The sequence below is a fragment of the Brassica napus genome, chromosome C7 (genome assembly GCF_020379485.1).
Source record: "Brassica napus cultivar Da-Ae chromosome C7, Da-Ae, whole genome shotgun sequence".
NCBI classification, from domain to species: Eukaryota; Viridiplantae; Streptophyta; class Magnoliopsida; order Brassicales; family Brassicaceae; genus Brassica; species Brassica napus.
The window spans coordinates 52,626,428-52,636,607 of record NC_063450.1 but is presented as its reverse complement, the minus strand read 5'-3'; the positions used below and the strand labels follow the sequence as shown (position 1 = coordinate 52,636,607).

Here is a 10,180-nt window from a genome sequence, read left to right as displayed (position 1 = left end):
TTTTTGGTAAAAATGTTAAGATAAAGAGAAATAAGTTAAGCAATTTTGGGCTGTTATTAGCATGTTATAACCTATTTTGATTTGACCAAGCTGTTATTCGAAAATAAATATTCTTGTCATGTAATAGGATTTCTGAATATTTTAGCTTGGTTATTTTGAATTTCAGAGTTTTTACATGTATTTAGTAGCTTGAACAAGTATGATTTAACATTTTGGCTCAAACATCTTAATATAATCGAGCAAGATATGTTTTGATTAACGTTTTGAATATTTAAATATTTAGCATGTTTGAATCTCAACACTAAATAACTTGAAACAGATATAAATGACATAAAACTATTCTATTTATTGTAAATTGATATAAAACCATACCCCCTTACGTAAGGGTCGGATGCGAATTAAGCAGTAGCAGGTACAAAACAGATAAAAAGAATAGATATGTGGCCGAATCCAATAATAGTCACATAATATACCGACAAGAAACCTAATCCACTGAAGAAACTGATCTAGAAATGAAAACTACTGGTGAGAGATAATAAAGGACGTACGTGGGAGGAAACGAGAAAGGATAGAAACTGTTTGTTTGAGTGCGGGAGAGGGGGACAAACGAGTGTTAAGATAAAGGGGAAGTGAATGAAACTATCTTTTTAACTCGAGTTTGAGTGCTGTTTTGGACAGCTTTGGCTTAATGTCTTCTTGTCTTCATCAAGTTTGTAGATACCAAAGTCTTATCATGTTTCTTCTATGTCTCCTCAACTACTACTTTACGAATCGTACCACAAACTTTCGCCATTCATTCATTATTCAAACTTCTTGATTTAAACTAGTAAGATATTACCGGTTCATGATGCTATTTTAATCATTTCCAAAAAATTATGGTTTAATTTTTGCTTTTCATTACCAAAAAATAGCACTATTCCAAAATCAGAATTCAAAACTTATTTTATAGTATATAACTTCCCAAATAAAAATTAAATTTATCAAAAATATCTTAAATCATTTATATGCTGACTTTTTTTTTCATTTACCGGATAACAACGAATTATGAAAAAACAAAGACACACCAAAACTATAATGTATTAGTTTAATCATTATCCATAAAACCGAAGAAGTATCATTATCGATTAAGAGTCTCATTCAACATGGTATATATAGCTCTAAGAAAAAAAAAACATTTCTTAGACTTGTATAATATACCAAATAATTGAAATTATTTCTTAAAAAAACATAGAATAATAGCAAGAAGATGATGTCTTTCTTTCTGTTATAATTTTTTCATATTAGAATTAAATGTTAAAAATAAATCTTATAGAAGAATATAATAAACAATGACTTGTGTTTTTTTTATGGTTATTGGGGAAAATTTTCCTTTTAGAAATGATTAGATGTTAAAAAGTTCAAAAAACAGTTGAGATCTAATAAGGCCTTAGCCCATAAACTTAAATGAGTTCAGTATAAGAAATTATTACTATCACTGGGCCTTAAGCCACAAATAGAGAGAAACGAGAGGAATTTAATAATTGTCATAACAATAATTAATTACAAAAAGACATTCGCACATACACAGAGAGAGGTGGTCTACTCAAATGTCCCGTGTCTTCTACGTTCAGTATCAATCATCTCCGTGAGTCAGAGAGTCAGAGACGACGAACGCGGAGTAAGACGAAGACCGTGGAGAGAGTCTACCTCTCTCTCGACCATGATGAATCCTGTCCTTCCTGTTTCCGATCCTCCTCTCGCCGGAGATAATAATCTCGACGGCAAAGCTGTAGTAGACGACCGTCTTTTTCAAAGGATCCGCCATGACTAAACGTGGCGCTTACGCTGCTCTCTCTTACATGGCCTGTGCAGGTAATCGTTGGAGTAATGTTCATTTTCAGATTCCAGCTGATATCAATGTTAAAGTTTCATGCTTTGAGATTATGTCTGTATGTTGTGTGTTGGTGTTTAATTGGCAGTGATGCTTGTGCTGTTCAATAAAGCAGCTCTCTCTTCCTATGAGTTCCCCTGTGTTAACGTTATCACTCTCTTTCAGGTAACTATATTACAAAGTTTGTCTTTTTGCAGTGACCCAAAAAGATTGACACTTTTGTTTCAACAGATTTTATCCTCTACATTGTTTCTATACACGCTGAGGCGCAAAAAGATCATCTCTTTCACAGCGGCTGATTCCTTTTCAGCTTCTGATAATAATAATAATAATGTCTCAGCTTTTGTGCCGTTGAAGACATTGTTTCACACCCTTCCTCCCTCAGCTGCCTATCTTCTCTACATGGTAGTTTTTTTTTTTTTTTTTTACTGTGACAATGATCTTCTGTTGTTTTGAATCCTATAAATACTAACTGATCACAAATTTTGGTTCAATGTTTTATCTACTGAAAAGCTAGCCACTATGGCGTCTGTGAGAGGGGTTAATGTTCCCATGTACACCACGCTTAGGCGTACCACGGTGGCTTTTACTATGGTGATTGAGTACTTTTTTTTTTTTTTTTTTTTTTTTTTTTTTTTGATAATCCATGGGTTCCCCACTTACGTGGATCATTCCCCTGAGCCCGGTTAGGCAGCGGTCCACTTCACCCGGGAGGGCTTTACCTGGGTTGGGGACAAGACCCAACACCCAGTACCGCATTTGGTGACAGAATGGGCAGTTCGCCTCCGCCTGGCGTCGAACCCGTGAGCATGACAATTGGTCCACAGAGTCCTTACCAAGTGAGCTACCTCATCCTGTCGATTGAGTACTTGCTCACTGGTCAGAGATATACCCGCTCTATCATTGGAAGGTGATTCATAGTTTCCTCATACTATAGAAGTAAAAAAGGAGAATAATGCTTCTCCTTGATTCTTTACATGCACAAACTAAACTCTTGTATGTTTGATAATATCAGTGTTGGCGTTATTTTGTTTGGCGCATTTTTCGCTGGAGCTAGGGACTTGTCATTTGAATTTTATGGATATGGTGTCGTTTTCTTAGCCAACATAACAACAGCAGTTTATCTAGCAACCATCTCCCGGACTGGTACGCTAGTTACATACTTTCTGTATAAATGTTCTTCTACTCAAAGTCTAATGTCTGATTCTCCAGGGAAATCAAGCGGCTTGAATAGCTTTGGTCTTATGTGGTGCAATGGTAATCTTAACAGACAGCAAAACATGATTTAAACTCCAATTACTTCCTTTGAATTTTGTGAGTTTTTATAATGATAGGAATTATATGCGGACCTATATTGATTATTTGGACATATGTTTGCGGTGACTTGGAGAGGACGTTTAACTTTCCCCACCTCTTTTCTCCTGGTTTCATGGTACTGTAAATCACTCTGTTCTGCCTTGTATCTGTTGCACTTTTTTGTTGAGGAGACTAATGATCTCTTTTCATACTTTTGTTCTCACTTCTCACACAGGTTGTGTTATTATGTTCGTGTGTGTTGGCTTTCTTCTTAAACTACAGCATTTTTCTTAACACCACTCTCAACTCGGCTCTCACTCAGACAATTTGTGGCAACATGAAGGTCGGTTTCACTTTATACAATTATCTTTTTACAAAAAGAAAAATGTGAAGCTTTGAGCATTAACATCATCGTTGCAGGACGTCTTCACGGTTGGACTAGGGTGGATGCTCTTTGGTGGACTCCCATTCGACCTCGTATTATTTCTTCACCGTCCCATTTAATTTATTAGACCTAAAATCTTCCGTCTACATTTGCTACATATCATATCAGTACTGTTTTTATAAAAAAAAAAATTGATTGGTTTGTTCATGCAGATGAATGTGATTGGACAGCTTTTTGGCTTCTTCGGGTCTGGTTTATATGCATACTATAAGATCATTGGGAGGTAACTAGTCCAAAACAAAGAAGAGCCAATCACTAATAGGAGTGGCCCTAGTGATCATAAAGGCTCGATCTGAAAAGAAACTAAAGGAAGCCTTTTAGTTCAACAGAGGTGAAGTAGTTCAGAGTAGTATTAATAATGCGATGCCTCATTTTTATTTGAACTTGTGTATTCAAGAAGGCAAAACATAACAAATTATTGTTTTCTTGGTTTTCACGTTGATAAATAGTGAATGGATGGTATGAAAATGTTGTTTTACCTCGCAAAATATTAAAACACACCCAGTGGGACTCGAACCCACAATCGCTTGATTAGAAGTCAAGCGCCTTATCCATTAGGCCATGGGTGCTTGTTGTTTTAAGTTTCCCCACAAAATATTTTAAAATCCGTCTCTCTATATTGTTCTATCTGAAAGTAAAACGTATATTACCGCGGGAAAAAAGCCAGAGAGAAAGACAGATCCCTAAACCCTGATTCCCATCAAAGTATCTCTCATCTTCTTCCTACCTCACATGGCATCATCAATCTCCCACTCTAACTCAACTTCCCTTCTCCTTCCAGCGCCCAGAACTTAACTTACTACATGTTTGTAGCCCTGTCAATTTCTAGTTCTTGATTTGCGATGGAAGTTCCACGCCGCTCTTTGGCTGCGTCTCTGTCTCCTCTCCGCCTGATCGATCGTCGGAAGAGTTTTAGTTATAATCAGTTGCCTGAGGAGCCGATCAAACTCACTGTTCTCAAGCTTGATGGTTCTTCCTTTGGTACCGTAACCTAATCTTCGCTTGCTTGTTTCTTACGCTTCTACTAAGAGTTTTGGCTCTACAACGAATTTTGAGGTTTTTATAATATCTGATATTATCATAAGGTGTTGAAGTGTTGAAGAAAGCTACAGTAAGGGACCTCAAGATGGCTGTAGAAGCTGTGTTTTCTCACTTGCCCATCACATCCCTTGGCAATAATATCTCATGGTACCATTCATTTTCTTGATTTTTGAGTTTAGTTTTCTTTATGATCCTACTCTTACCCCCGTGAGTATGAAGGCCGCATGTTTGGGCACAGTTCTGCTTATCCTATGAAGATCAAAGATTGATTAACGACTCTGACTACCTCACTGACTTCCACATTAAAGACGGTGATCAGGTTTTGTAGTCTATCCTAATGTTATTGTTTGGTCTTTTGAATTGTCATGTGGTAGAGTTGAGGTTCTATAACCAGGCTTATGTAGATTGCTATATTCAAGTTTAGTTTCCATTACATTCCTCATTTTTGTTGTAATTAATGTTTTAATGGGTTTTGAGTTTTTTGTGGATAAACATAATTCAGCTTCGATTCATCCGCTATATATCAAACCACTGCATCTTGATGAAGACGCACAAGAGCAAAACACCAGGCGTTTCTTCTTTGAAACAACTCAAACTGTAAGAATCTTTTTCTTTTTCATTGCTGTTTGTTTTTTTTTTTTTTTGCATTTCATGATCCGCGGCATGAGACGAATACATGTTTTAGACCATCTAGGTTGTCAATCAAAATCCAAATCTGGAAAAAGAAGGAAAAAGGAGGTCAAGGAGACGGTGTCGACACTACAAGAAAACAGCGAAAACAGCCAAGCTTTCTATCGACTGTATTGGGAGGTTGGCTCTCTTACAAGTCAACGCCAACTCAAAGAGGGACGAGAAAACTCTTACTAAGTTCAAAGAAATAAAATATCTTATTATGCACATGAACCATCATGAAACCATATGTAATCCATAGTTAGACTAGTTTAATATATGACCATACCTGGCTTGACACAAACCTAATCATAGCTTTAAGCAATGAACACAAGCCATTTAGATTAGCCAGAGTCCTGACCATCCAGAATCTAACAATCACCTCCAATATATCAAGAACTACGATAGAAATCCTGACTATATAGGTTCAAGTGTCAAGATGAACTGTTACTACGGTGGTATGACTTGTGAGTGGAACAAGACTGTAATGTACCAACAAATCCAGATTACTGACATGTTACGTCGTTTTCATACGGTCCATGATAGTAGTTTATAGAGCTTAACTATTTATCATAAACTTATACACGAAGAAGCCAAGAGAGAGAGAGATTTACAGTAGCAATTACTTGTAAATGAGTCTGAGAAAGACATTAAGATTACGAATATAACAAAAATAAGAGTTTTTTTTTTTAAAGTGTTGACAATGTATTGACTAAGAGCAGAGATCTGAGAATCAAGAGCCTTAATGGTTTCTTCCTTTCGATTTTATTTTAGATTTCGTTCAAATTGCAAAACCTACTTTTTGAATTTCATCAAAGTAATTTTGATTTGGTAAAGTATGTGTATTCTACTCTAGATCTTTTATATAAATATTCAAAACATATCAAAACTATTGATGTTATATTTCGAACTACACATTTTGTTATATTATTTCATGGTAAACGCTTTTTTCAATAACAACAACATCCTTCGATGTCAGTACATCGGCCAAATTTGTATTTATATTTATTGCAATATCTAACGCAACCAAAGAGAATGTCTTCCTTACACGGCCAAAATCCTCCAAAGCAAGACTCGCCTCCTATTCCATATCCTATTTATCAATAAAATAAATCATTAATACAATATCCACATGACAAAAACATATCTGCAACAAAAAATATGTTATTACCCGGAGAATTTAAAGTAGTTGAAAGAGTTTCAGCGGTTAATGTACGACAGTCAATAAAAGATATGAATAAAAAGATAGTTAAAACAAATGAGACTAAAGTTTTTACGGTTATAGCCATTTTTATGATGTTCTCAATCGTTTTGTTGAGTAGATTACTTAGACTGATTACATATATATACTAATACAAACGTTCAAAATAGTTATCATGGTCAAAGATAAATTCAGAAAGAATGTAATATGTACATTAATTACTTATAAGATATAGTCAAAACAAAAACAAGATTTCTTTCCATATGAATTAACATTGGTAAGAATACATATTCTTTCCATATGTAGTTAACTTTTTTTTAATGCCGGATAGTTATGATATTACATATTATAAGAAATATTACATATGATTTTACAACCAACTATTCTAACTGCATTATGAAGATTCATGTGATCTGACTGCATACTTGAGCTATCATATCGGATTCACGTTTGACGGTACTCCTTGCGCCATGATGTAGATCTCTTATAAGCATTTTGTTCAATAATTTGAAATAATTCTGTCTTCTCTAAAATTCGAAACGCAAATTTTCTAGTGTATAAATATTAATAAATCCTTAGTCAAACCTTTGGACCAAGGGTATTTTCACAAAACTCCAGATTATATACCTCAGCAAACCAGGAAAATCGGGACAATATCCCATCACCTTATTGTCTTCACTCAGATCACAAACTTGCATTACTAAGCTCGACATATAAATGTAGTTAACTATGCAACTTTTTTGCTTAATAACATTTGAACATTGGTAGAAAGCGATATATTAGAAAAAGTCATTAAGTAGTTTTTTTACACGTGTATGTGAACTGTTAGATAATTTTATAATTTAATCATTCGAGGATTTTTTTATTTATTTAATTAAATTTAAAATAGAAAATATTCATATACCAATTATATCAATTGACGAACCATCTAAATAATATTATGAATAAAATTTTATTCGAAATTTATGAAAAATGTGCTTTCAAATATATCTAAAAATATAACTTGAAACATCTGATTTATAAAGAAGCGTTAGGATATTTTACATCCTTTGAACATTCAAAATTTTGAGTCATATTAAATTATTTTAAACAAAATGTAGACTTTTTTGTTATCAAATCTAATCGATTACAAATTTATCTTACATCATTTTTAAAAAAGATGACTAAGATTATTATTATTAACAAATACATTCAAATACATAAGTTTCCCAATTTATAATAATAAAATCTATCTCTTTATTGCTCCACCTGATGGTTGGTTCTACAACGATGTTGAGTGTTATATTGTTTTCTCACTTACCCATCACATCCTTTGGCATTATTTCATGGTACAATTCATTTTTCTTGATTTTTGAGTTTAGTATCTATATGTGATTCTTGATGATCCTACCCTTAACCCGTGAGTATATTTTCGATGAAGGCTGCATGTTTGGGCACAGTTCTGCTTATCCTATGGGGATCAAAGATTGATTAACGACTCTGACTAGCTATCTTATTAACTTTGGCATTAAAGACGGTGATCATGTTTATAGTCGCCCTCCTATTGTAATGCATCGTTGAGTATGTTATTGTTTGGTCTTTTGAATTGTCATGTGGTAGAATAGAGCTTGTCTATCTAAATTCTCTAACCAGGCTTATGTAGATTGTTATAGTCAATATTAGTTCCGATTACATTCCCCCTTAATTTCTAGTAATGCTTTAATGGGTTTTGAGCTTTTATGTACAAACATCTTCCATCTTAGTTCAAAGATGCAATATATGTTATTATGCACATGAACCATTATGAAACATATATGACCAGACCTGGTTTGACACAAACCTAATCTCTGCTTCACTCAACACACAAGCCATTCAGCATCCATTAACTTGTACTTTCGATTTTATTTTAGATTTCGTGCAGTTTACAAAATCTACTTTTCTAATTTCATCAAACTGATTTGGTAAAATTTGTGTATCCTACTCTAGACTTTTTGTATAAATATTCAAAACATATAAAAACCATTGATGTTATATTTCAAACAACACATTTTATTATATTATTTCATCTTATACGCTTTTTTTCAATAACAACAACATCCTTGGATGTCAGTACATCGTCCAAATTTGTAATTATATTTATTGCAATATCTAACGCAACCAAAGAGAATGTCATCCTTACACGGCCAAAATCCTCCAAAGCACACATCTTCTATTCCAAATCCTGTTTATCAATAAAAGAAATCATTAATACAATATCCACATGACAAAAACATATCTGCAACAAAAAATATGTTATTACCTGGAGAATTTAAAGTAGTTGAAAGAGTTTCAGCGGTTAATGTACGACAGTCAATAAAAGATATGAATAAAAAGATAGTTAAAACAAATGAGACTAAAGTTTTTACGGTTATAGCCATTTTTATGATGTTCTTCTTAATCGTTTTGTTGAGTATATTACTTAGAGTCTTAGACTGATTACATATATACTAATACAACCGTTCAAAATAGTTGTCATGGTCAAAGATAAAGAAGGAATGTAATGTTCATTACTTTTTTATAAGATTTAGTCAAACGTTCAAAAAAAAGAAAAAAGATTTAGTCAAAACAAAAATAAATAGATAAATTTCTTACCTAGTAACATTTGAACATTGGTAGGAATACATATTCTTTCCATATGTAGTTAACTATGCAACTTTTTTTTTTGCTTAATAACATTTGAACATTGGTAGAAATACATCATGCGATACATTAGAAAAGGTCATTAAGTGATTTTTTACAGTGTATGTGAGTTGTTAGAGTAATTTTATAATTTATGGAGGATTTTTTATTTTCTATTTATTCAATTCGATTTGAAGTATAAAATAATCATATACCAAATTATATCAATTGGCGAACAATCTAAATAATATTATGAATAAAAATAATATTCAAAATTTATCACACATGTGTTGTGAAATATATCCAATAATAAAAATATAACTTGAAACATCAGATTTATAAAGAATCGCAAGAATATTTTACGTCCTTTGAACATTCAAAATTTTTAGTCATATTAAATTATTTTAAACACAATGAAGACTTTTTTATTATCAAATCTAATCGAATACAAATTTATCTTACATCATTTTTTTAAAAGATGACTAAGATTATTGTCAACAAATACATTCAAGTTTTGTATAATTGGAACTTTTTACATCAGTTGACGTTGCAAAATAAAAAATAAACTCCTAAACATTTATTTAAAACAATTTTTTATTGAGAGTGATAACTGAGTATTTTATCCCTTTATTCAATACTACAAGCGCACAACATATCACAATAGTATAGAAGCAATCAAATCCACAAAACTTAAGCCCACACAACAAGTTTACGAGAATAAAGTCAAGATAAGTCAAAAAGATGGTTTTTCAGGTTTTAGTGATAAAATTCTTCAACTATTTTAGACTCGTAATAAAACACCCCAACTAATTAATGTTTTAACCCCTCAACTTACAAAACGTTAAAGTCTGTCATCCTCCATCTATAATTCTGTAATATAAGGTGAGAAACATTAACGGTTTGTAAGTTGAGGAGTTAAAACATTAAAAACTTAATTGAAGGATTTTCTTTTGATTGGAAAATAGTTAAGGGTTTTAATCACTAAAACATATTTTTAAAGAAATTGATTTACAAAAAAAAA

The 10,180-nt window shown here is 32.7% G+C and overlaps 1 protein-coding gene, 2 long non-coding RNA genes, 1 other non-coding gene and 1 pseudogene across 4 annotated transcripts; 2 read left to right on the top strand and 3 right to left on the bottom strand.

Moving 5' to 3' along the window:
* Window positions 1-4,092, top strand: LOC106407698 (annotated as a pseudogene).
* Window positions 4,093-4,107: 15 nt separating this feature from the next.
* On the bottom strand, window positions 4,108-4,180 carry TRNAR-UCU. Its single transcript has one exon. It is a non-coding gene; the product is annotated as a tRNA-Arg (tRNA).
* An 86-nt stretch (window positions 4,181-4,266) lies between these two features.
* On the top strand, window positions 4,267-5,630 carry LOC106409644. The gene is made up of 5 exons (XM_013850237.3): window positions 4,267-4,592; window positions 4,697-4,799; window positions 4,872-4,971; window positions 5,155-5,249; window positions 5,338-5,630. The coding sequence occupies exons 1-5, from the start codon at window positions 4,454-4,456 to the stop codon at window positions 5,531-5,533; spliced, it is 633 nt and encodes a 210-aa protein (XP_013705691.1). The 5' UTR covers window positions 4,267-4,453; the 3' UTR covers window positions 5,534-5,630.
* Window positions 5,631-6,222: 592 nt separating this feature from the next.
* Window positions 6,223-6,854, bottom strand: LOC106410205. The gene is made up of 2 exons (XR_001282285.3): window positions 6,493-6,854; window positions 6,223-6,414 (listed from the first exon to the last, which is right to left on the bottom strand). It is a non-coding gene; the product is annotated as an uncharacterized LOC106410205 (long non-coding RNA).
* A 1,678-nt stretch (window positions 6,855-8,532) lies between these two features.
* On the bottom strand, window positions 8,533-9,325 carry LOC106409945. Its single transcript, XR_001282216.3, has 2 exons — window positions 8,801-9,325; window positions 8,533-8,722 (listed from the first exon to the last, which is right to left on the bottom strand). It is a non-coding gene; the product is annotated as an uncharacterized LOC106409945 (long non-coding RNA).
* Between the last annotated feature and the right edge of the window lie 855 nt (window positions 9,326-10,180).